At 39.6% G+C, this 26,133-nt stretch overlaps 1 protein-coding gene and 1 non-coding gene across 2 annotated transcripts; one reads left to right on the top strand and one right to left on the bottom strand.

Annotated features, from left to right (window-relative positions):
• The first annotated feature begins 9,960 nt into the window (after positions 1–9,960).
• Positions 9,961–26,051, top strand: MTCH2 (mitochondrial carrier 2). The gene is made up of 13 exons (XM_063093256.1): positions 9,961–10,132; positions 12,325–12,409; positions 12,564–12,670; positions 16,004–16,030; positions 16,226–16,288; positions 18,155–18,212; positions 18,476–18,527; positions 18,950–19,009; positions 20,612–20,705; positions 21,685–21,732; positions 22,491–22,558; positions 23,853–23,928; positions 25,846–26,051. The coding sequence occupies exons 1-13, from the start codon at positions 10,046–10,048 to the stop codon at positions 25,930–25,932; spliced, it is 912 nt and encodes a 303-aa protein (XP_062949326.1). The 5' UTR covers positions 9,961–10,045; the 3' UTR covers positions 25,933–26,051.
• Positions 25,353–25,426, bottom strand: TRNAI-GAU (transfer RNA isoleucine (anticodon GAU)). Its single transcript has one exon. It is a non-coding gene; the product is annotated as a tRNA-Ile (tRNA).
• Positions 26,052–26,133: the final 82 nt, after the last annotated feature.

The raw sequence follows: 26,133 nt of genomic DNA, 5'->3' as shown, positions 1-26,133 counted from the left end.
AGAGAAATGGTTACTCTGTTGATTTGTTGCCTAGATGATCTGTCCAGTGCTGAGAGGTGTGTTCAGGTCCCCCAGTATTATTGTAGAGCAGATGCTTCTTCTGTCACTCTGGAATGGGCTTTGTGGAGAGAGATGTCCTTTTCTTTTCTTTGGTCTCTGCTGGTGACTCTCCTTGTGTCAATGCACTCCAGTGGCTGGTGGACCATCTGCGTGGTGGTTGTGGCATTTAGCTGCTGTCGTGGCAGCTGTGGTTATTGTGTTGGGTTTGGGGGTCAGCCACATGGAGGTGATGTTTTTGTTTTTGTTCTATTTTGTTTTGTTTTGAAAGCAAATTTGATTCTGTATTCAAATCATTGTGTAACATGGTCTTTAAAGTACAGGTAAATTTTACAATATGGGGCAAAGTTCAGAATAAAAAGAAAAAAAAGAACAACAACAACAACTATATATATATATATATATATATATATAAAGAAAAAATTAAAAACAAACAAACAAAAAATAAAAAGAACAAAGCTAAAAATTAGGGAAAGTCTTCCAGAGTACCCATAGGCCTACGTACTTGTCCAAATGTAGCCAGGCCTTATTGTGATTTAAAGTCTTCCCCTTGCCTGTAGGGCCCACATTCTGTCTGTGGCGGAAGAGGATTCCCACCCCTCTGACCCCTCCCTTGCCTCATCTAGACCTCAGCAGCTTCCCCAAACCTCAGCCCCAGCCTCATTCATCCCTCAGGCCCTGTGGGAACCCTGTGTCAGGTGTTATTAGAATTCCACTTAGTGATTTTTAAGGTTTCGAGAAAAACAGGAGTTTGGAAAGTTTGACTAATGAGATATCCAAAAATAATAAATAGAATGTGGAATGAAACACAGAGCTCTCTATGCTTGGCTTGGAGAGGACTAGAGGAACCAAACCTGAGATGATCACCCGGAGGTAGGAAGAGGCTGCTGATACCTATGTTATAACATGCTTAACTCTTTTCTAAAACACAGTTATTACCCTAAAAGTTTTTTTAGTGACTCAGAATCCCAATGGGAAACTGTATTCTAAAACATTTAGCCTTTACCTTAGACAGTCAGGGACCAGTTTGGATGTTCTGAGCTAATCTGAATGAGAATTGGGACAAGGCCTAGAGTGCTTTATCCACAGAGGAACCAATCAAACAAATAAGAGTCCAGAGGGACTTTATTGGGTGCTTGAATAACTACCTAAGCAAAGAGATGCCAAGTGCAAAACATTCTTAATCTATTCACAGAGGAATCTTTCTAGTCAATATTTCGTTGGCCAAATTAATTATTTACCCAACAAGGATACTATAAATCTTTAGTAAATTTGGGCCCCTCCTTTGTTCAGGCTGGCCCTTCTCTTAATTCTAAATTATTATATGTTTAAACCAAAACCTGTAGAATTTACAACTCTTATTTGGACACAAGATTTTTTCTTTAAAAAAAAAAAACTCCACTGTCACTTAGATCAAACTGCCTCTAGATCTCAAAAGGTAAGTGCATCGAGCTGAGTAGGTGAGGCCTGGTCCCTCACTCATACAGGTGGATACCCTACCCCCTAAGCAAACACTTTTGACTGTTTTAAATACTGAGTTTACTTATTATTCTGCTATTTTAAAAAGGGGGTCTGAAAAACCACTGACTTAGGTCGGCAGGCTCTCAGAGCTGGAAGTTACTTAAACAGTACCAGGTCCAACACCCATGGTACAGAAAAAGTAGAAAGTTGGGCCTCCTCTTTGGGACAGAATCCAGATGGTTTCTTTATTCAAGAAAGAAGGGGGGAAAACCCTAAAAACTGCTTCTAGACATTATAGAAGCATCCAACTTCAATAGGCAAATATATCCTCTCATGACTGTTGTACTGTAATCATTCCAGCATCTGATATTTTCTAAAAACAAACCAACAAAACAAAACAAAAAGCCTAGGCTAATAGACAAGTCATCACAAAGACCAATTACGGAAAGAGATGTTTATAAACACACTCTGTCCACTATAGCATTTGGGATGGAAAGTCCAGAGTTCAAGTACAATCTACCTTAAGCAAATTCAAAGTATGTAATTACAATGCAGCTTAATGGTTATTTATATTACAAAATGGTTTGTCACAACATTGTCTACAGAGCAAACATCACTCGGCATTTAAAATATAACTCATTTACAAACACTAAATATATATACAACTTCAAGGAGGTGATGTTTTTGGCATGCTCCTTGGTGCTGGCAGTGTGCCTGGTTGTGGGAACAGGGTCCAGTCCCCAGCTCCATGCCCAAATTTAAAATTTTTGATAAAATAAATAATTTTCTAGACAATATAATTATCAAAAGAGATAGAAAATTGAAGCAAATTGCCTTGAAGGAAATAGAGAATGTTGTCTAGGAGCAAACCGCCAAGCACCAAGCCCAGATAATTTTACAGGGGGATTTTACCAAAACTTTAAGGAACAGGTAATTACAATGCTATTTAAACTGTTCTAGAGGATTAGAAAGAATAGCTTTTATTTTATTTTATTATTATTATTTTTTAAAAGGTGACCAGTAAGGGAATCTTAACCCTTGACTTGGTGTTGTTAGCACCACGCTCTCCAAGTGAGCTAACCGGCCATCCCTATATAGGGATTCGAACCCATGGCCTTGGTGTTATCAGCACCACACTCTCCCAAATGAGCCATAGGCTGGCCAAAGAATAGCTTAAAAAAAAAAAAATCAATGTGGTACATTGATACCAAATGAAAAGGCCAGCACACAAAAAGAAAATTACAGACCAATCTCACTTGTATCAATCCAAAAATCCCAAATAAAATATTATCAAATCAAATCTAACAGAATTTAAAAGAGTAAGACCTTGACCAAATAGCATTTATCCTAAGAATTCAAGGATAGTTTGTTAGGGCCGGCCTGTGGCTCACTCGGGAGAGTGCGGTGCTGATAACACCAGGGCCACGGGTTCAGATCCCATATAGGGATGGCCGGTTGGCTCACTGGGTGAGCGTAGTGCTGACAACACCAAGCCAAGGGTTAAGATCCCCTTACCGGTCATCTTTAAAAAAAAAAAAAAAAAAAAGGATAGTTTGTTAAACCATATTACCAGGTCAAAACAGAAAAATTATAAGACCATATCCAAAGACGCTAAAAAGCCTTGTGACAATATTCAGCATCTAGTTTATATATGTAAAAACAGTCACTAAAATAGGAATAAATGGATACTTTCTTAACATGATAAAATATATCTCAATTCAAAAGCTAGCATCATGTTTAATGGAAAGCAGCAGAAGTATTCTTATCAAAGTCAGGAACACAACAAGGATGTCTACTATTAAACAAATTTATTAAATTGTGTTTAGTGAAATAAATTAAATAACATTACTATTATTATTTAATATTGTTGTTGAGGGAATATCCAATTCAATTAAACAAACAAAAGAAGTATATTATTATTTATTGAAAAGGGGGTGGTAGTGAAATTATTATTTGCAGATTATATAATTATATGCCTTAAAAACCCACAAGAATCAACCGAAAAATTGTTGCAAACAAAAAGATAATGCAATAATTAAGCAATACACACTTATATATAAAAATTATAATCTTTCATATATATAAACAACCAGTTTGAAAATATGATGAATTAAAAGATTCCATTTACAAAAGCCATTTAAAAAAATGGTAAGAGCTGGCCAGTTAGCTCAATTGGTTAGAATGTGGTGCTGATAACATGAAGGTCCAGGGTTCGTTCTATCCCTGTATCGGCCAGCCCTCCCCACAAAAAAAGGTAAACCTGAATCTGAATGTGAAATCAAAAACATGAAATGTCCAAAATTTTAAAATATTAAAATGCCAGGAATGCAAAAGTGTTGAACAAATGGAAATATTCTTGTACAGGAAAACTAAACATCATGAATATGTCAGTTCTCCTTAATTTAATATACGAATTGCCTTAGCTAAGGCTGCTATATAACAAAATACCACACTCTGTCTGGCCCAAACAACAGATGCTTTTTTTGTTTTTGTTTTTGTTTTTTTGTTGTTGGCTGGCGGGTGTGGGGATCCAAACCCTTGGCCTTAATGTTAAAACACCGTGTTCCAAAAAAAAAGAGTAAAACACTGTACTCTAACCAACTGAGCTGAGTGGCCAGCCTTTGTTTTTTAGCAGATGTTTATTTCTCACAGTTCTGGAGGCTGGTAAGTCCACGATCAAGGTGCAGGCAGATTTGGTTCCTGATAGGAACCCTTTCCCTGGTTTGCAGGCAGCTGCCTTCTCACTGTGTCCTTACATGGGGGAGAGAGAGAGAGAGAGAGACTGAGTTGGTTTTTTTTTTAAAGAAATATACAATTGGTTAAGGAAAGGATATGTTCTGAGATTCGATGAGATTCTGTTTTGTTTCGGTTTTTTTGATGGCTGGCCAGTACGGGAATCCAAACTTGTGACCTTGGTGTTACCAGCACCACACTCTCCTAAGTGAGGTGACCACCCAGTCCTTGATGAGCTTCTGAACTGGCGAGCATATTCACATGCTGGGAGGGATACTTTGGGACCTCAGCCTACGTACGTGTACATTTGGATGTTCATTTATATCCATTATAATAAACTAGTAAACGTAAGTAAAGTATCTTCCTGAGTTCTGTGAGCCATTCTAGCAAATTATCAAACCTTAGGAGGAGGCTGTGGAAACCCCTGATTTATACCCAGTCAGTCGGAAGTATGGGAGGCCCAGGATTTGCCCCCCATCTGAAGTGGGGTGCAATCTTGTGCGACTAAGATCTTAAGCTGTGAGGTCTGCTCTAACTCTGTGCAGTTAGTGTCAGAATTGAATTGAATTGTGACCCAGTTGGTGTCAAGAGAATTAGAGAATTGGTTGTTGGTGTTGGAAAACACCTCAGCCAAGCTTGTTATGTGAGGGGTCTTCAGTATTACCTTTTTTTTTTTTTTGGCAGCTGGCCAGTAAGAGGATCTGAACCCTTGACTTTGGTGTTACTAGCACCACGCTCTAACCAAGTGAGCTAAACGCCCAGCCCCTGTCTTTTCTTTTCTTTCTTTTTTTAAAAATTAAGATAGTCATGAATGTACTGGCCAATCACCAAAAAAAAAAGTCATGAAGAACGTATTACCTTCTGATTCAATTCTTCCATAAACTTTTCGAAGTACCCTCATAAAGCTCAAGTTAAAAAATTAAAAAGCTGGAAAATACTGCAAATAGAGTAATAATGAGAAGCTGGACCTACCAGATATTAAACCATAAGCTACAATATTTAAAACAGTTTGGTACTAGCTCATGAATGGATCAATGAAACAGAGAGAAAGTCCAGCAATAAAACAGAATGCATTAAAAATTGTAGTAGATGATTAAGGGCCATTTCAAATCAGGAAGGATTCTTCAATAAGAGTTTTTGGAACATATAGATAGCCATTTGGAGAAAAAATCAATATATACAAGAGTATATTGCAGGTGCACCAAAAATTTAAATAATTTGTCTTCATTGAGTAAAGAAAAAACAAATAAACAAAAGAAAAAAATTTTAAAACTTCAAATTTAAATATTAAAAATAAAATCACAAAAGTTCTTGGATAAACAAGTTGAGAATTTTAAAAAGTATATTGGAGTGGGGAAGGCTCTATAAATATATGAGGACCCTGAAAATGATTTTTGAAACAAAATCTGTTAAATAATCAAGTTCAGTGTTCTCATGGTTTGTATGTGAGATTGTAAGTGCTTCTGTCCATTGGTGAGAGCAAGTATGGGCTGGTTATCTCAGTTGGTTACAGTGTGGTACTAGTAACCCCAAGGTCTAGGGATCAATCCCTGTACCGTTGGCCAGCTTAAGGAAAAAAAAAAAGCAAGTACATTTATACAAGGGAACTTCAGAAAGTCCCCAGAAAATTGAATTGAAAGATAAAAGTATGAACTTGATTTTTCAACATAAGCTCCATCAAATTTAAGACATTTTTGTAAGCCATGATACTAGCCATTTAGTTCATCCCTAAAGAATGAAGGATCTTGGGAAGTTAACCATATTGATGCGATCTTCTTTACATTACTAATTAAGAAAAATGGGTGACCTTTAAAGATTTTTTTAAGATAAGAAGCAAAAAGGAGGGCTGGCCCATGGCTCACTCGGGAGAGTGCAGTGCTGATAACACCAAGGCCATGGGTTCGGATCCTATATAGGGATGGCCGGTTCGCTCACTGGCTGAGCGTGGTGCTGACAACACCAAGTCAAGGGTTAGGATCCCCTTACTGGTCATCTTTAAAAAAAAAGAAGCTAAAAGAGCTGGCTAGTTAGTTCACTTGATTAAAGTGCAGACTTATAAACCCAAGGTCATGGGTTTGGATCCCTGTACTGGTGAGCTGCCAAAAATAAATAAATAAATTTAAAAAATGCCCTAGATTTTCTTTAGAAAATATTTGTTGGTGAAAAGGGAAGGCAGCTTTATTCAGGACTGGTAACCTGAAGAGAGATGGGAGGCTGACCCATCTCCAAGGCTCAGATATACCAAGGACTGGGTTTTTGTTTGTTTGTTTGTTTTTATTTCAAAAAAAGATGACTGGTAAGGGGAGTAGTTTCCTGATGGGGGAGCCATTCATCTGGAGACCCTGACACCAAGAAGGATGCCGCTCAGCTCCTTCCCTTCTCCAGAATTCTGGTGTTTGGGGCTTGCTGGCTCTGAGATTCTCTGCTTCCCAGCATCCCACTTGAGAGACTCTGAGCTGGGGTATCTGGGATCCCAGGAAGCACTGGCCCTTTGGTTATGAAAGTGGGTGAATCTTTCATTGTAGAGTCCTTGGTCCAAACTTCTATGGCTTGAGACTGCAGTTTGGGGCCCATTGAGCAGGCTCAGCATCAGGCTTTGGGCTCTCAGCCCCTCCTGCTACTTTTATAGGATACGTGGCCACGGACCCATCTGCACACTCCCCTCTTGACCCAAGCCCTCGGTGTGGAAGGGCGTTGTTTAGGGACAAAAGACCCAGGAGGTTCCATTCACCTGCCATTCCAATGAAGATTGGAAAACCACGGAAATATGATATGCAAGGTGCTATAACTCCTCTCTGATATCCAAATCAGTGAAGGAGGAGAAAGAGGGAGAGAAGCTCCAGATGAAGGGGGGGAGAGAGACAGGCAGAAGGAAAGGATGGGACATTCTCTCTCAAACCCAGTGGAGACAGTGCCCAAAGTGGTCATTCAGGGAAGTTTATTTCCACTCGAAATCTGGAAGCACCAGCATCCCTTAAAATAGTTTTCCTGTTTCCACAAACCAGAAACCCTTTTCATTTTGAGTAGGGTGCAGGGCCTCCACCTGGCGGTCTGGGATGTGGCCCCTGGCATGGAGGTGGGCAGGCAGGGTCCAGCCAGGTCTGGGGATTTGCTTTATCCCCAACGCAGGTCTTAAAAGGGCCTCAGGAAAACAGGGTGCCCCCTCCAACCTCCACCCTCCTCCACCCCTGGGGCCCCTGGAAGCCAGAAAAATCCTCTTCCACTCAAGGGACTAGATGGGATGTCAGGAGTTCTGCTCTTTTCACCCTGGTTCTGCTCCTCTCTGTCGTCAACAAGCAGGATGGGCATTCTCTGAGCGGATACAGGCCTCCTTCCGGTCAGGGTCACAACCATCTCTGCCTGCCTGCTGAGGCCCCCTTGGGGCCCTGCCCACACCCTCTTCCTGAGGTCCTGCCTCCCCTCCCCCACCTCCCTCTATTTCCCGCACCCTGCCCCTCGGTGCCCTCCCTGAGGAACCTTCATGCCTGTGCCTGGGTGCGCAGAGCCTCTGCTGTCTTGAATTCCTGCATAAACATCTGCTCCAGGGTGAAAGGGCACTGCCCACTCATCACAGGGGAACCAAGCAAAAGCCAAGACCTCAGCTTTGATGGTGGGGGCACACAGCATACATGTGGCTTCTGGCTGTCAGCAGTTGCAGCGATGTGACCATGTGCAGGTGGCTCAGCCCTTCTGGGACTCTGATAAGTAACAGGGCTGAATATATTCTGAGGGTCTCTCAGCTTGGGAAAGCTGCCGTGGACTCCAGGACTCCAGGACTCCAGGACTCCAGGCAAGGGAAGATGCATCCTGACTCTGACCAGCACCCCCTTCCCTCCTCGGGGTGAGGCCTCTGCCATTGTCCCAGATGTATGCAGTCAGGCCCTGTGGGGGGACCTCCTAGCTGTGGCCAGCTTACCTTTATGCAATGTTTCTTCTGGCAACTCATGGGAATGGTTCGTGCCAGACTTGACATTTTCCAATACCCTCCCTGGTGAGTGGCCTGCCTGCCTATGCATTCTGGGTACAACCCTTTTATGTGTCCCCATTCCCCAACCCCTCCAAAGCTGTATTTTTCTCTGGCTGAGGCTAGAGCATATTCCTTATAAAGTATTTTTCTATATGGGGTCTTCTTAGGGCTCTCAGGAAGCACAACATGCCAAGGGGCTGCATTGCAAAGGCCGTTTTGTGGTCTGTTTGGGGCCCACATGTAAATCTTTGTCCCAGCAGGAATTTCAGTGACTTGGGGGGGATGCTATTGTGATGTTTTAAAATAAGATTATTTAAATGCAAAATAATAATAACAACTGGCAGAGATGGAATTTGGAGCCAGGTCCATTATTTAAATCCCATTCGCCTTCTGCTCTATAAACTGCCTCCCAATATCACCTAGCACTGTGCTGCGTTAGCCTAGCATCTCTCCTCAGGTCACTGGTGTTCCTGAATAAAAGCTGAACTCCATTTTCACCAACATTTGACTTTTGTTTGTTTGATTTTTGTCTGGGGGCAGGCAGCCAGACCTGTGAGTTCGATATTAATTTTGGAGAGCCTCAGCCAGTGGCTGAGTGGCCCCTGTAACAATAGCACAAAGATCAAGGGTTCAGATCTCCATACTGGCCAGCCACCACAAAAATAAATAAATAAATAAATAAATAAATAAAAAACATTTGTATTTCCATGTGTTTTCTTAAAAAAATCCTTTCCTACGCACAATTTCACTTAATGTTCATAATAACCCTGACAGATAGACAGTAGTGTTCTCCTTAAATTTGTATACAAAAACTGAAGATAAAAAGAGGATAAGATGACAAATAGATACAAAGGAAAAGCCAGGATCCAAACGCAAGTCTTTTCTCAGTCTTTCATTCTCTGCTCCATGCTCTGCCTCACTAAATATCGCTCCATATAGATTATGTGAACTGAGGGCTGAAGGGGTAGGGACAGTTACCTTTTTTATTTTTGCTTTTAATAGCCTGTAGCCTGGTAGGCACTGAAGCACCTGTATTTGCTCACTTGTGCAACAAATATTTACTAAGCACCTAGTATGTGCCGGGCTCAGGCACTGAGATTACAGTCGTGAACAAAGGCTGTCACTGTTCCTGAACTCACAGAGCTTCCATTCTCGTGGAGACAAACAGATCAATAATTTCATACAGTGAAAACTGCTGCAGGGCGATACGGCAGGAAATAAGGGAGGGCGGGGGTAGATTTAGGTGGAGTGGTCAGAGAAGGCATTTCTGAGAAAGTGACATTAATTGAATGAACGAATGCATTAAGAGCCCCTCGCTTAGGACTCATTCCTCAGATCAGATTTGCCTAGTGTTTGCTGGCCATTAGACTGGGGCCTCTGACGCTGAATACCCTTTAAACCTTATGCTGATGGTGCCCGAAGGGCATGTGAAAAGAAAAAAGCATGACGAAGAATCTCTTTCAATTTGCTTTTATTCTGACCTTGCCTTTGCTATCAGGGTCACACACCCACCTTGCCACTCCCACGCTTCTTCTCCCCTATACTTACGGCCTGCGCATGCGCAAGGGAAACCGTTAAGCCCAGCGCTACTACACAACGCATGCGCTCCCGCCCCGTAAACCCCGCCCCGACCCCACTCCCGCTCGCGAGGGCCTGCCGTTTCTCGGGGCGGGGCGGTGGGCGGGGACTGGGCGGGGCTGCGCGCGCAAGTACGTGCGTGCGCGCGCGCCGTGGGCGGGCCAGTGGAGCCGGCGGCCTTGGCACGTGATCCGGGACCGGCTCCGCGGCTTGGTGGCGCGGTCTGTCTGTCCGTCCGCGGGTGCCATCATGGCGGACGCAGCCAGTCAGGTGCTCCTGGGCTCCGGCCTCACCATCCTGTCCCAGCCGTTCATGTACGTGAAAGTGCTTATCCAGGTATGAGTCGTCGCCATTTCTTTCCCAGCCCGGCGCCCTGTTCGGTCGCCGCCGCCCAGGGCTCCTGAGGATCGGTTCCAGCCTTCCCCGGCCTTCAGTCTCCCGAGATGCTGCTCCTTCTCTCCTGCTCTTTCCCTCCCCGCAGGGACAACTCGCACCGTCCCGCGGCCCCTCGCGGGGGCCTCCCGGAGGTGTCGCCTCCCCGCCCGGCGCTGAGGCCCGCTACTTCTCTCGCAGCCAACTGCCACCTTGCCCTGGCCAGTGGCTCCTCTCAACTTTGTTTTCTCTTCCGTGAGGCTGATCCTTGGCGGGTCGCCACCGGGGCTCCCCAGCCCTCCCCTGTCTCCCCTCTGAAATTAGCATTCACATCTCCTCTTGCACTTAACCCCGCCTCCGAGAAGTCCCAAACACAGGACATGAAATATTCAGTTGAAGACAGATTTGAAATTAGAAGGGAGCCAACATTGTATTATTTTTTTGTTCGTTTTTCTTCTTTTTTTCCTACTTTTAATGCTGCTGTTCTTTTCTGAGGTTTAAACGCCGGATACCCAGATAAGCACAAGGAGCTCATTCAAAAGTGGTAAGGAAAGTGGTTGCTGAATCAAATTTCGGAAAGATCCATTGAGCGCTCTCAAGCAGCAGCCCATGTGGCTCATGACAATGAAAGTCACATTTTTCTGAGCTGGAAATCAGTTCAGCTGAAAGAGGTTCAGCGAGTTTGAACATAGGTGTTAGTTTCTAACCTACTGTAAAATAATTCTTAGACGATATTATATTCACAGGCAAGCAGACTGTGTTTTAGCTGACGATAGATAGTATTTTCAGTTGCTTTCCCTGTAATGGGCAGGTCATTCATTTTTTAAAAACTTTATTGAGGGTTGACATAATTATCTCATGCATGTGCAATGAAAGGGAGCAGTTTTTAGAACCCTGTCCTCACCCTCTGCCTTTCTCAAAAAAAAAAAAAAAAAAGACTCTAGGGAGGGCCACATTCTTGCTCTTGAGTTATTGCTAATCCAAATTATTTTTGCTGAGTTGACCGGTGTAGATTCAGATTCCATACGTGAAAGGGTATTGTAAAATAAATTATTTGAACCTGGAACAAAGACTTTGAAATGTACTGTGATGTTTAAAACAGAATTGGCACATTTGGGGCTAGGTAGCATCTGAGATGACAGCATTTTTCAAGACAGCTAGTATGAACCACTACTTAATTCTTCTTCAGAAGGCAGGGTTTTCTAAGTGACATTCAGAGCTCTTGCCTCAAAAACCTGAATATCTCTAATTCTGATTCACAGCATCTGTGTGTTACCAAATATCTCAGAGGTTTTGGTGAAATTCCCGAATACCAATTTTAAAAGGAGTTGCGTGGTAGCACTTTCAGGGAGCTCAGACAGGAGTTATTTAATAGAACAGATTAAGAATCACATTAGAGAGTCAAAACGATGTCCTACAGCGTTCATTCTCTGAAATGTCACTTTAGCACTAAAAATCCTGAATATATAAAATGGTAGTTATTAACTTTATAAAATGGCCTTCATTAGATTGTTAATGACGGTCTGTTAATTTAACATGAATTTAGCTTGTAATTATTTCCTAAGTGAATTATCCAGCTATATCTGCATTTGCATTTTGAGTGTTTTGTCTAGCCAGCCAAACAATGCAGTTGATGCTGGCTTAGTGGATGTCTTCTCATTTTGTTCAAATATTTAAAAATGCCCTACTGGCTGGTTAGTTCAGTTGGTTAGAGCCCAGCCTTATATATACCACGGTCACAGGTTCAGATCCCCATATTGGCCAGCCGCCAAAAAAATAAATAAGTAAATTTTAAAAGTTAAAAATGCCCTAGATTTTCTTTAGAAAATGTTTTTGAACCACCTCAGTAAACTGTAGCTTTTCTAACACAGAAGTTCCCTTATTCTGTTTTCAGTTTGGTGTTAGTCTACCTCGGCTACATGATTTACTTCATAGAATTTGAACCAAAAAGAAACTTGGAGTTTATTTAACCCAGTCTTATCAATTGACAGAACCAGAAAACTGATGAGGATGACACTTCATCATTGTCTTGGAAGACATACACTGCATTTTTACTTGTATTAAAAATTATAACCCTAATTTTGTTCTTTATTCAGGACCTTGCAACCAAGGTATTCCTGGAGTATTAGTATTGATATTTTCCTTTGTTTTTAAAGGTGGGATATGAACCTCTTCCTCCAACAATAGGACGAAATATTTTTGGGCGGCAAGTATGTCAGCTTCCTGGCCTCTTTTGTTATGGTAAGTGTCTTTCATTTATTTAGGGTTGGGTGAAATTGAGGACTGTGACAAGAAGGAGTTACTGAAAGAAAATAAGTAGCAGGCATGTTTCTTTGAAATTTCTATGTAACCATTTCTTTGGACTAGAATTTAAATCTATGATTTTTGTTCTTAGCCCAACACATTGCAAGCATCGACGGGAGACGTGGGTTGTTCACAGGCTTAACTCCAAGACTGTGTTCAGGAGTCCTTGGAACTGTGGTCCATGGTAAAGTTTTACAGGTAAGAGAGAAACCAATTAATCTTCTCATAGGTTTTGATTATCTTTTATGCACAGTTTATTCTACTGATCAAGAGCAATTTCAAAGATATATTTATAACCCTGGCCTTTCTTCCTCCTGTAAAATATTTTCTTGAAGTGCCTATTTTTACTTCTTTCCTGGGAAGCAAGGGGAATTCACGCAAAATGAAGTAATGGATTTTGACCTACATGACCTTCTTCCTCTGAACCAGTTGTTCTGAGCAGAAATTAAATACATTCACTTATTTGATTACCTGAACAGCTCAGTTTATTTCTTTGAAGGAGGAAGGAAGCTGACTAAAACATACATTTCTTTTTTCTGAAGTTATTTTCCTCTTGTTTCTAGTGTTACCCTAGTAAGATATTTTCTATTAAAAACTTATTTTAAAAAAAAGAACTTAAAGTCAGGGTAGTGATTATAGGGAGAGGGAAAAGGGACCATGCGTGGGGGTCTGGGGTAACGGCAATGATTTTCCTTGACCTGGATCATGGCTGTGTGGATATTTACTTTTTAATTATTTAATACATTGTATGTTTGTGTTTTGTGCACTATTCTGTATGTGTATTCTATTGCATACATTTTTAAAGTTTAAAAAAACTTAACAAATGGTACATCAAGGCAGAGTAATGGTTACTTTGGGGAAGGGGGAAGGGATGAGGGCTGGAATTTCAGCAGTACCTGTGGCACTTTATTTTAAGAAGGCAAGAGATCTTAAGCAAAAAAGTGCAAAAATGTTAACATCTGTTTACCCTTGGGGGTGGATGGGTGAATTATTTTCTTAATTTTTCTGTATTTTTAAGATGTTTTATAAAATGTTTTATTTTATTTATTTATTTATTTATTTATTTATTTATTTATTTATTTATTCATTCATTCATTCATTCATTCATTCATTCATTCATTCATTCATTTATTTTTGGCAGCTGGCCATTACAGGGATATGAGCCTGTGACCTTGGTGTTATAAGGCTATGCTCTGATGAACTGAGCTAACTGGCTGGCCCTCATAAAATGTTTTTAAAAACATCAGACTTAGGGGCCAGCCCGTGGCTCACTTGGGAGAGTGTGGTGCTGACAACACCAAGGCCAAGGATTTGGATCCCTGTATAGGGATGGCCAGTTAGCTCACTTGGGAGGGCGTGGTGCTGACAACACCAAGTCAAGGGTTAAGATCCCCTTACTGGTCATCTTTTAAAAAACAAACAAACAAATGAAACATCAAACTTACATCTTTCGTAGTGATCCTTTTGTTTTGCCGGCTTCTTTTTACTTATAATGGTAAACCTTGTAATATAATTTCAATTATCCTGGTTTCTCAATTGCACCTGTTACAATGTAGGTCAAATTGAATTAACCTTTAATGTAGTCTTAGTATTTAGAAGGCATTTCTGCAGACAGAATTGCCTTTTGCTATATTTATAAAGGTGTTGTGAATAAGAATTCTGTACCATTTAGCACAATCCAAGAGAAGGTTGTGCAGCGCGAGTGTGGTTTAAATAGAAAACTTAATTGGTTTTCCTAGTTCATTATCCTATCTCCTGTTGGCACCAAGGGTTATTATCCTCTGTGCTGTAACTTAAAAAATGTAGCAGTGTATGCTAACCTAATCTATGTAATATTTCAACCTATACAGTATATCAGATGTGTTAAAGTCAAAATGTTTACTGACTGCTTGTTTAAATAGTACTTTATACAGTCCTTAGTGTACTTTTTTAGGCTTTAACATTTCCCCCAGTTCTAGTGTTTTATCATCTGATGAGCAAATCATGATTTTTTTGAACAATTTCATTGGCCTGGATTTTTTTTTTCCCCCGAAACCTAGGACATTGGCTTGGATTTTAAATTTTCTTCAGCCTTCCTTGATTTGGAGAAATTTTTCATCCAGTTGCTCACATGGAAGCTGTTTTACCCTTTAGACATTTTATTATTCTTTACACTTATTCTTTTTTTTTTTTTTTTTTTTTTTTCTTTATACTGTTGTTGGCAGGGCTGTAGGTTGAATCTTGAAACACCATTTCAGGTGGCCCTTGGATCAGAGTGATGTAGTCTTGATGGACATATATTTTTGGTGGATTGATTACTGCTCTTTCTTTTCCAGTCCCACCTTACTCTGGCTCAGTGAAAGTGTTGCTGAGATTTACATATAGAAAGGCAGAGCAGTTGTCATCTAATCAAAGAGGTTTATGTGTAGACCTAAAGCAAAAGCGAAATTACTGCTTGAGACCAAGTTCCTTTATGTAAAGGAAAACTAAGATAAACTTGAGGTAACCAAGTACCCTAATGAAATATAACAGGGGATTGGTACTACACTTACTTTCAAAAGCTGGTTATACAGTTAAGGAGAAAGGCTTGTTCAGGGCTGAGAAAACTATTAACCTTTATAAGAAAGAGTTCCGTATATCTGAACAAGAATTAAGTTGAAATCTGTTAGAATAATGTAGAAGAGACAGGTAGACAATTTTATCAACGGAGTGAAAAATGAAGTCTAGAAATGAGTGAGAATTTTTAAAGAGGCCTGAAATTATTAGAGTTAATTCTAGCCAAGTATCTGGAATTTGGCCAAAAGACATCACTTTGCTTAATCTTGACATTTGTTCTCTTGCCTGTGATTTTTACAAAACATAATTCTTTTTACAAAAGAAAATGTTCTCTATTTTTTTAATCTGGTATGACTAGAAAATAGTAAAACCGATTGTTCATAATAAGGAGCTCAATTGTCTGATTCTTTTATTTTCACCTAGCCCACATTTTATTTTTAAAATAACCTAGAAATAATATTTCCTCTTCTGATTTAGTCTGGGCTCTGGCAGTGTTCATGTTTTCTTCTCTAGAAGAAGAAAAAAAAACCTCTCTTCCTTGTTTTAGTAATGGTCAGGTACAAAAGGAAAAGTGAGGTGATTTCAGCTATTCAGATTTAACACCAATTTTCTGTTCTTTTGTAAAGTGAAGAAAAGAATCTTGCCCTAATTTGCTATTGGTCCTGCATTTTCCATGAGAAGAGTAGGAACCCTAGGCTATGTTTTTACCAACTTATTTTCTGTTAAATGTGTATGTTTAGTAAATAATGTTCTTGGAGGGTTTTTTTTGTTTTGTTTTGTTTTTTAAGTAAGAGTTTATGAGCATTTGCTTGTTCCTTCAGCTGACCAATATGTTCAGCCTTGCAACAAGATCATCTTAGAGACAAAAGTAATTGGAGTTTTGCAGCAAAAAAGCCTCAGCTATTTTACTTACTACCAATAGAGTTTTCATCTTATGTCTTCTCTCACATGACCCTGTAACAGCCCTAATCATCCTTTCTTTTCTTTTCTTCGTAGCATTACCAGGAGTATGAAAAGGTTGAGGTATGTTGGAGCTGACTGCCATGCATGAGCCCCTTTCCCTTGCAAGTTACTATGGCTATTTGGGCCTCTTTAGAGGAAAGCTAAGCAGTGAGTTCCTCTTTCATCTCAATGAGTGTTGGCATAGGGGGTGCACCAGTTTAAACAGTTCTATTTAAAACCTTCAAGATCTCTGTCTTCTCTGATTTTGATTTCCAGGAGTTAGGACCTGGAAATGTACAGAAAGAAGTCTCATCTTCCTTTGACCGAGTTATCAAGGAGGTAAGAGATGAATTATATCCTGCACTGTCTCTCTCGATCAAACTGTATGCAATGTGGCAACTGTGGAATCAGGCTCATCAGGCCTGAGCGTTCAGTGTCTGTTCCCAAGTGAAATTAAACCTTCAATTTATTTATTTATTCTTCTTATTTCATATATCTTTATTTTACTTATTTTTATCGAAACAATTGTACATATCTGTGGGGTACCTGCATGCAATATGTGATGCTCAAATCAGGATAATTAACATATTCAGCATTACACAATGTAATCATTTTTTGTGGCCCTTTACCAATTTCTTGCTAGCCCACCATCCCCCTTTCCCATCTCTTAAACCTTCAATTTAATTTGGGCTGTACTACATGTGTAACATGAAAAAGAAAGAGGAGCAGTGCTTGCTGTTCAGAATTTCAAAGAAACTCATTTTGTCTTCTAACAGTGTTGAAAACTTCAGACATAGAGGTGTTAAAATAATGGCCAGTCCCTTGGTATGTTGGTTATCGTATATCCAGAAATGTTTTTATGTTTTTCTGGCTCTGAAATGTTTCTCATTATCCATTTCCCACCCCCAGCGTCTGCCATTGGAGTTTCTTTCATGCCTGACTTTCAAAACTTCTCCTTTATTTCTTGATCTTCAAGTTGTCTAATTGCCATTAATGAGGTCACAGTTTTCCAGTAAATGCTGCCTGCTAAAATATATATTGCAGCTGGTCAGTTGCTCAGTTGGTTAGAGTGCAGTGTTATAACACCGAGGTCAAAGGTTTGTATCCCCTTACCGGCCAGCTGCCCCCCCAAAATAAAATAATAAAATAATCTTTAAAATATGTATTCTAAAACAAACATTACTAAAGGTCTAGACACCAGATAAATCAGTTCTGTTTTCTGTAAACTGTTATGAAGTGAGTTAGTTTAAAAGTAGAGATAGAGGCTGGCTGGTTAGCTCAGTTGGTTAGAGCACAGTGTTACAACTCCAAGGTAAAGGGTTCAGATCCCCATACCGGCTATCTGCCAAAATTTAAAAAAAAGAAGTAGGGATACACATATTAATATGCATTTTGTATTTTTGTGGGGGTTTTTTTTGTAGATTGATTTTGCATTATGTATTTTCTTAACTTTAGTTAGCCCATTCTGTCCTCAGGATTCTCTAAAGCTACCACTGGAGTGTAGGGGTGAGGGGTGTCTTAACTCAGTCACTGAAGATAATGCTTTCTGTTTTTCTCCTGATATGTACCAGGAATGAAGATAATGTTTAAGTGCAAAATGAATGACAGGTCTGCTATATTTTCGACCCCAGGGCCTATCTCCAAGTGTTGTAATTTAATCTTCTTTATTACATCCTTATAGTCATAGACTAGAAAGATAAATTAGGATAAACACAGCAGCTCTAAGATACTGCACAGTTATAGGATTGTAGTTGCAAAACAAATAAAAGTTGTTCGGTTCTTCCTGAGATGTTGGTACAGATTAAATGGAGCCTGACAAATAATCAGTCTCTCCAGAATCACTCACAATTAAGAGAGCAACTTAATAAACTGAATACAGGCCTCATAGTTTTATTCCACTTAAGTGACTATTTGTTGGTGGCCCTCCCTGTTTCTTTCCTTTTTTTCTTATGTGTAAAATCGGGAAAATAACAGAAATCTGCAGAGTTTTGAGGAAGTAACTATAACGGAACATTGAAATCCATGAGTGAAAGTTGTGGTAGAATGACCTTACTATATTGTATCCCATTCAAACTGCTCTTCCTGACTCTAGGGCAGGAGTGCTGTGTCTCTCATTATCTTATCTTGTATTTTACCACATTCCTTCTCACAGGAATTTGAGTGTCATTTATTTAGATTTCAGAAGTGTGTGTTGCTTGTTTCTAGACAACTCGAGAGATGATTGCCCGTTCTGCTGCTACCCTCATCACACATCCCTTCCACGGTATGTTGGCAGTTGATAACCGAAATCTGATTGCTTATCATTCTTTTATTACGTGATCTTTCCTGACCAAACTTAGTTAGGTTCACATGGGAGTTGATTAAAGTGCCTTGCTAGTGTGTTTTTTGTTTGCCTGCTCGTTCTGGCTTTTATCAAATTTATCCAGATAGTAAAGTTACTTTAGGTGGAAAAACCTCCCCCCCGCCCCAGGGCTATCAAAATCTATCTGAACATAGTTTCAAAAATCTTTTGTCTGTGTTCTACAGTGATCACCCTGAGATCTATGGTACAGTTCATTGGCAGAGAATCCAAGTACTGGTAAGTGTTTTTGTTTTCAAGTACTCAGGGAGATCTGTTGAAGCTGAAGTGTACTACTTTACATTTTTGTGATGCCTTAGAGTTTACAGAACAAATGCATATATCTTATATAATTTAATCTGCACAAAATTGAGTAAAATAGGAGGAAATAGGCCTGGGGAGGTTTAGAAGGCTACCCAGGATGTCAGAGTAAGTTGCAGAGCCACTGAGGACAAATTCCCCCTGACCCCATAGGACTGCACCCTTGAGTAGTTAACATCGTCACTTCTTTCTCCAAATCTTTGCAGAGTGAGTGGGTGCTGGAGAAGTGTGAGGGAAGGGGGTTGTAAATTTGACCTTATCAAAAGTGATCATTGAAGTTATTTTATTTATAGTTTCAAAATAATCTTACTGTATTTCACCTTTCCTTCCTATGTATTTAGTGGGCTTTGTGACTCCATAGTAACCATCTATCGGGAAGAGGGCATCCTAGGATTTTTCGCGTGAGTAAATGTTGATTTGTGTGTGTGTGATTTTGTGGAGTAGAAAACTTTCTTGAAAATAAGGACTACAAATCTTTGTTTAATCCCTAGGAAAATGTACTGCCTGGGTTTATTTCATGTGAAGCTCTATTTAGGCCCCTCCTGACTTGAATTCTCTTACTGTAAAGATCCCAGTCCTTTGCTTCTAGATATTTAAAACATTTGAAATGAGTAATTTGGTTTTTTAAACAAATAAGTTAATTCCAAGTTTCTCCTCTTACAGTATGTTCCTAATTATATACAGTTAATAAAATGTGGAGAATTAATTTTTGAAAAATGGGAAAATTATCTTAACATGTATTTTCCTTATCCTGAGAGAACTGGTTTTCATAAGGTTTGAACGTACTTTGGGTGTGTGTGGGTGTGTGTGTGTGTGTGTGTGTGTGTTTATTTTTTGGTGGCTGGTTTAGAACCTTGGACCTTGGTGTTAGCAGCACCACGCTCTAACCAACTGAGCACCCAGCCAGCCCGTGGATTTATTTTGGAAGAACTTAGACTATTATCTTCATTCTTCTATTAACAGAAATTTTGCATTGTTAACTAAATAGACCTTTTTAATTTTCAGTGTTTCCACATACTCGATTTTATTTGAGTATCATAAATACTCTGGGAGATAGGCAGGACAACCATTATTAGTCTCATTTTAGAGATTAAAAAACATTGATGCTTAGGGACGTTCATTCACTGCCTGTTGCATAGCTGATGAGTGATGGAACTGGCACTTGAGCCCTGGTCTTCAGTCTGGGGGGTAATGTTCTCCCCTCTATTCCATGCTGCCTCACTTAGCTCACCCAGAACCTGGAAACGTGTCTTTTGATGTTTCTCATCTATATCTGTGCAGGGACCATTCTCGCTTTGTAATTTTTTTCATCTTTTACTCTGCCAAATTTGAATATCAAATAGCTTAGCGAAACCATATTTAAGTCTCTTCTCCAAAGGACCTCACAAATCTTTGCCTCTCTGCTTATAGCTATTAATACTAAGGTGAGCCACTGGCCACAGTTCAGAGGGGTATAGCTGATCCGTCTTTTATTTTATTTTATTTATTATTATATTTTAATTTGTGGGGGTGTGCAGCTGGCCAGTATAGAGATTGATCCCTGGACGTTTGTGTTATCAGTACCACAGTACCACGCTCTAACCAACTGAGCTAACTGGCCAGCCCCCAAACTGCATTTTAAAAATGGGAACAAAAGGTAGATTTCTGTACCACCCAGCCTCAAAAAAAAAAAAAAAAAAAAAAAGTCACTAGAGATCAGCCTCAAGTACAACTGTGTTAACTAGAACAAACTAGTTGTGAGGACTAGATTCTGGTGTTTGATGTCTTTTCCCTAGAATATTTTGAAATCTCTTAATACTTTTTTTGAGGGGGAGGGGAGGGTGGCTGGCCATTACGGGATCTGAACCCTTGACCTTGGTGTTACAAGCACCACACTCTCCCAAGTGAGTCAACCAGCCAGCTCCTGAAATCTCTAATTCTTTGAGAAGTGTTTGTATTGAGTGTAGTATCTTTTTACTGACCACAGTTTTGGTTCTTCTTATTTTTATTGTTTCTTCATTTAGGGGTCTTGTTCCTCGCCTCCTAGGTGACATCATTTCTTTGTGGCTGTGTAACTCGCTGGCCTACCTCGTCAATACCTATGCACTGGACAGTGGGGTAGGTTGTGACCTTGGTGAGATGTGCCAGTGTTGGCTTTTTTGTCTTCACCTGGCAGCTAGGTTAGCTTTAAAGTAAGATGACAGTTTGCTGTGTGCCAGACTGAACATTATAGAGCTAAAAAATATCAGTTGAATTTTCAAAGACTAGTAAAATGACCCATACTGTTTACTATAGAGAGATATATCTTTTGGTTTCTACGATGTGACAGAGTATGCCAAAGAGGACTAGCCCTGTCATAGTTCAGGGCTTTAAAGAGATAACTTCTTTACTGATAACCTAATTTTGGAGGATACGATGAAGCAGAACAACAGCTTTATGGTGTATCTGGGTTTTCTTGGCTACTCTGGAGTGATAAGGGGGCTCCTGTATTGGGCTTTCTAGAAACCTCAGTCTGAGAGGTTTTGAGAATCAGTCTTTCCTAGAAGTTGTCTCCCCTGTCTCAGCAGTTGTGGGGCCTCTGTGTACATAGGCAGCTCTACAGCGTGGTGAAAAACAGAACATACCAAGGCCTGTATGATTAAATCCACGTTGTAAGGTTCTGGAGTATACAGACGGATGTTCTCCAAAGCATCTGGTACCAAGTTGGTTAGCTGTGTATAGAGGTAGTGAATTGTCCCTTGGATACACTATAAAAGTAGTTTTCCGGGGACTGTATTTCGAGGACATGGGAAAAGGCTACCCAGCACATGTTCTTTTGTTTTTGAAATCCTGAGGCTATTGCATTTGTCCCTAAACCATCCTAGTCTAATATGAATTTGTCTGTTGATGTTGAATCAGGTTGGTTCAAAAAGGCAGTGATGGTGATCACTGTCTTTTTATGCTCATAATCAGTATTTTATGTTTTTATGCTTAAAATTAATTTTCAAGCTGCCAAAGAAACTGATAATTTAAAGATATTGATATGGTTGTGGGCTGTTAACTTAATATCCGCTCAATGTCCCGATTCATTCTGATAAAGACTCTTTTGCTGTTTTAGGTTTCCACCATGAATGAAATGAAGAGTTATTCCCAAGCTGTCACAGGAGTGAGTTTTGTTTTTTTTTTTTAATCCACTTAACCTTCTAGGAATAGTTATTTTGTTTTGTTTTTCTTTTAAATCTGACCTGTGTCATTGCTGCTTTTAAGCAACCAGATGTCTCCCTGGGAAATCATTCTCAATTTTGTTAATGTTTGTCAAAAGGAAGAATAATGCAGAACTCTTGCCTCATAGCAACAGTCATAACAGCCTGCGTGGTTTGGTGCTATTCAGCTTTCACAGGGGGTGTGTGGGCATTTCTGGTCACAGCTCTGTCCCTGATTCTGGGCCTGCTCACACTGTGTCTTGCTGATCCTGCACTGGAGAACTTCACCCTCTTTAATCATTATGGAGTCTTCCAATAGTTGACTTTTAAAGTAGTTTTCATTGTCTTTGGAAGGATGCTCGTATTTTCTTATTTTCTTCAGAGGTGTTTCGAAGTGCTTTATTTGTATTGGTTGTGTTTTCTTTTTCTCCTAAATAATGTAGTTCAGTTTTATTTGAATGAGGACTCAGTCACAGGGTAAGAGAAGTCTTCTTGCCTTTTGTTAAAATGTTGGATTTAATTGTTATGTTGTATGTTATAGGGAAGAAGCATCTCCATGCCCAAAATGTGTAACTTAGTCTTTCCAGGGGTACTGAGAAAGCAAGGACAGTGTTGGAGTATTTGACCATAGTGGCACTAGACATTTAAGGAAGAGGAAGGAAGAGAATAAAGGCGACTAGGCATGACCTAACAACTTAGCTATCTTTTTACCATTTTACAGTTTTTTGCCAGTATGCTGACCTATCCCTTTGTGCTTGTCTCTAATCTTATGGCTGTCAACAACTGTGGGTGAGTACTCTGCATTTCTTATCCTAGTAGTTTAACTGCCTGTATGCCTGACAGCAGAGTGTCCTGGTAGAACTTGGGAAAGAAAAGTGCAAGTGATTGGATTCCTGATTTTTTTCTCTATATGCCCCACGCACCAGCAGCAGCATCAGTTTCTATTTTTAAGCAGCCACCTCATATCCTTTTTTGGAATAGAGAAGGACATAAATAATATTTCTCAAGTACTCTAATTAATATACACTGTCAGTAGTTATAGCTTCTATCTTCAAAAGGGTGAGGAGACAATTATCAAATTCTGTTTTCAGAATTTCTTTTTCTTATTTTAAATCTTTATCCTCTTTTTGATTAAGGTGACAAAAGTTATGTCAGGCATTAAATGAAGTGTCTGTACCTCTTTCCTAGGGACTTCATGGAGAAAGTGAGTTGTAAAGAAAGAGAAGTAGGAAATTTGGTCTATGGAAAGTTTCTTAATCTTTCCCTGTATTGGTTGGGAAGGGTGGGTGGTGGTGGACACCATTGATTTCCAACTTCTAGATGCCACATGACCCTGCTGAGTTGGGCAGAAGCTTTGCCTCTTTTTTTTTTTTAATCTTTCTTTCATTTTTCTTTTTTCTTTTTTTTTCTTTATTTCTTTTGCTTCTTTTGCGAAGTTGCTTCTTGATTTAACTCAAACTCTGTTCCAATATGGTAGCTGATATAATGTCATTAGACATGTCATTGTCTTCCAATCAGATATCAAATAGCTGTGTGGAGTTTTAACCAGAGTTTGACTATTCTGTTACATGCTGTTTGTTTTCTGATTTGTAGGGCAGCTGCTACGTTTTAGCCCAAAGCATACTTGAAGGATGAGTTAAATGTATTATTATTATTATTCCTTACAATGTTTTCAAGAGGAAGTGATTATGGGTTATACCTGAGCAGGAACATATAGTCACCACTGTTGCTATTCATTGTTATATTTAGGTTCTTTGTGAACACCAATTAGTTTTTAAATCCCCTTTCTATCCTCTTTAATTGTGTTCTATAATTTCATTTCTCCGTAAATGAAAAACCTAAATGTTTCAGAAAATAAGATTGAGGTTTATGTTTATTTGTTGATTTGAAACCTAAATGTAGGGGGGAAATCCCTTTTGGATGCCCAGTCTTTACCAAGCCCCAGTATAGTTTGTTTTATTAGAACTAGAATTGCCTGTCGGGGGATTCTACATAGGAGAATATTTTGACAGAGGTTTCTCAGACTCCTGAGAGAACATTTTGTAAATACTAACGTGAGTAGCTAGTCTTTTTTCTACTTCAGGCTTGCTGGTGGTTGCCCTCCCTACTCCCCGATGTATTCTTCTTGGCTAGATTGCTGGTGCGTGCTACAAAAAGAGGTATTTCTTTCTCTCTTGTTTTGTTTTGTTTTGTTTTTCTTCGTTTTCTTAAATAATGTCTGTGGAATCCCAGGTTAACTCCCGTAGCTCACTTTTTAGGTGCCAGTTAATGTATGCTTTATGATCTGTATATCACTCAAGCACAACAGTAAAATGTGATGCTTAGAAATCATCAGACTGGGTAATGGAGAAGTAGGAATCCCTAGATGTAATCTAGAAGCCATTTGAGTGATCACATTGGAGTTGCAAATAGGGTCCAGGTAGGTAATGATCCTGGATGTTAAAATCAGTCTTGATTTCAGACTCTTTTTTTACAAATTCGCCTTTAGCTTCTCAGAATCTCCTCATATATTCCCCACAGTGTAGATGAAGAAACTGAAAAATAAGAAATTATTAACTTATGACAAATTATTTGTCACAAAGCTGTTTACAGAGCTGATCTCTACTTCTAGAGTTTTGTTAGTGGATGATTTTTGTCCAGACTCCAATTTATGGTTTATTATTGCTATGGGGTATATTATCTTCAACCAAAAATTCTTGATCAATCTAGACAAAGCTTTATTAGAAACTAAAGTAATGGATGGGCTATAGGCTAAATTTAGCATGAGATCACTTAAAATGACCTTCAGTTTAAAGCTGTTTTTGAGTGGGAAGCACAGAAGAAAGTGCATGCAGAAGCTCCTTGTTGCATTACTACGTAGTACTAGTGACATGTCTGAGAAAGTCCTGTGTTCACAGAGCCCAGGCTCCCCAGCCTGCACTTGGAAGGAAAAGTCCAAGTGTTGGCTCTGGTTGCTTTTGCTCAGGATGCATTTCCAAAAAGCCCGACTGTGAATCCAAGCTAGAACACTTAAATGATTAATGTATAGACCTGCCATGAATATTCTGGGTTTCATTCTGAGTTTTACATTCTCTTTATTGGACAGTCTCCTACCATGGTTTCCATTTGAAAGGGTAGAGGGCCTTTCTTCCCCTACTTTCTAACTAACCCCTGCTGTAGGGAGAGAGCAGATAGAAAATGGATTAGGGTGTCAGACATGCCTTACCCAGGGAACAGTCGATCCTGTAGGTGCTTGAGACAACAGCAAATCTCGATTGGGCATTTAGTATATATCAGACTGTGCTAGAGCTTTCTATGCAGCAACTCATATAATTCTCAAAATAGCTATACAAGGAAAGGTATCATTCTTTGCCATCCTATTTTCACATACCAAAAAAAAAAAAAATGGGGCTTAGAGCAGTTTAATGCCAATTTTCTAACCCAGGGCTTCACCATCTGTATTTGGGAGAGCCAGGATTTATACTCAGGCTGTCTAACTTCAGAGTCTACTCAGTTACACTATAGTTACACAGTTACACAATAGTTACTCAGTTACACAATAGTGCTAAGAAGCACTATTACTTTTTTTGTTGTTTTTGGTGGCCGGCCAGTACAGGGATCGAACCCTGGACCTTGGTGTTATCAGCACCATGCTCTAACCAACTGAGCTAACTGGCCAGCCCTAGAACACTACAACTTAATTATAAGGTTTTATAAGTACTTTTTAGGAACTCGAACATTTCATTAAAAAATAAGTAAAAGCTAGTGCTTACTGAGTGGTAGGCACTGTTCTGAGCACTTTATGTATATTGCCTCATTTGATAACCCAGCTAGAGAGTGGCAAAGCCAGAATCCAAACTGGGCATATCTAACTAAGAAAGGAAGAAATTCTTGCCTTATTGATGAGAAATTGTAGTTAGTTCCACAGTCACTCAGTAAGTCCCTATTCTGTAGTGATAGTCCCAGTTTTGCCCTGGTCATTTTAGTCATGACTCAGAGACATGTCCATCTGGATCTGTCTGCTGATTTGGATTGGCTGACCTCATTTTCACACTAGACTTTATTTGTGTGTTGTTGTTGTTGTTGTTGTTTTTCAGGGAAACATGAGCCGAGGAAATAGCTTATTCTTCCGGAAAGTCCCCTTTGGGAAGACTTACTGTTGTGACCTGAAAATGTTAATTTGAAGATGTGGGACAGGGACAGTGACATTTCTATAGTCCCAGATGCACAGAATTATGGGAGAGAATGTTGATTTCTATATGGTGTGGCGCGCTTTTTTAATAATCATTTAATCTTGGGAAAATGCAGGTGTTTGGCCTTTTTTGTTCTTTTTTTTCACAGCACAACATAATTTACCACTGATATTCTCTCTCTAGTTATTCTGA

Source organism: Cynocephalus volans, chromosome 4 (assembly GCF_027409185.1).
Source record: "Cynocephalus volans isolate mCynVol1 chromosome 4, mCynVol1.pri, whole genome shotgun sequence".
NCBI classification, from domain to species: domain Eukaryota; kingdom Metazoa; phylum Chordata; class Mammalia; order Dermoptera; family Cynocephalidae; genus Cynocephalus; species Cynocephalus volans.
The sequence above is the reverse complement of the archived record's forward strand: the minus strand, read 5'-3'. Positions and strand labels throughout refer to the sequence as shown.

Coding starts and splice junctions, on each gene's coding strand:
- MTCH2 (XM_063093256.1), top strand. CDS start 10,046: ATGGCGGACGCAGCCAGTCAGGTGCTCCTGGGCTCCGGCCTCACCATC. Junction 12,410..12,563: donor TCCTGGCCTCTTTTGTTATG/GTAAGTGTCTTT, acceptor TTTTGTTCTTAG/CCCAACACATTGCAAGCATC. Junction 21,733..22,490: donor ATTCCCAAGCTGTCACAGGA/GTGAGTTTTGTT, acceptor ACCATTTTACAG/TTTTTTGCCAGTATGCTGAC.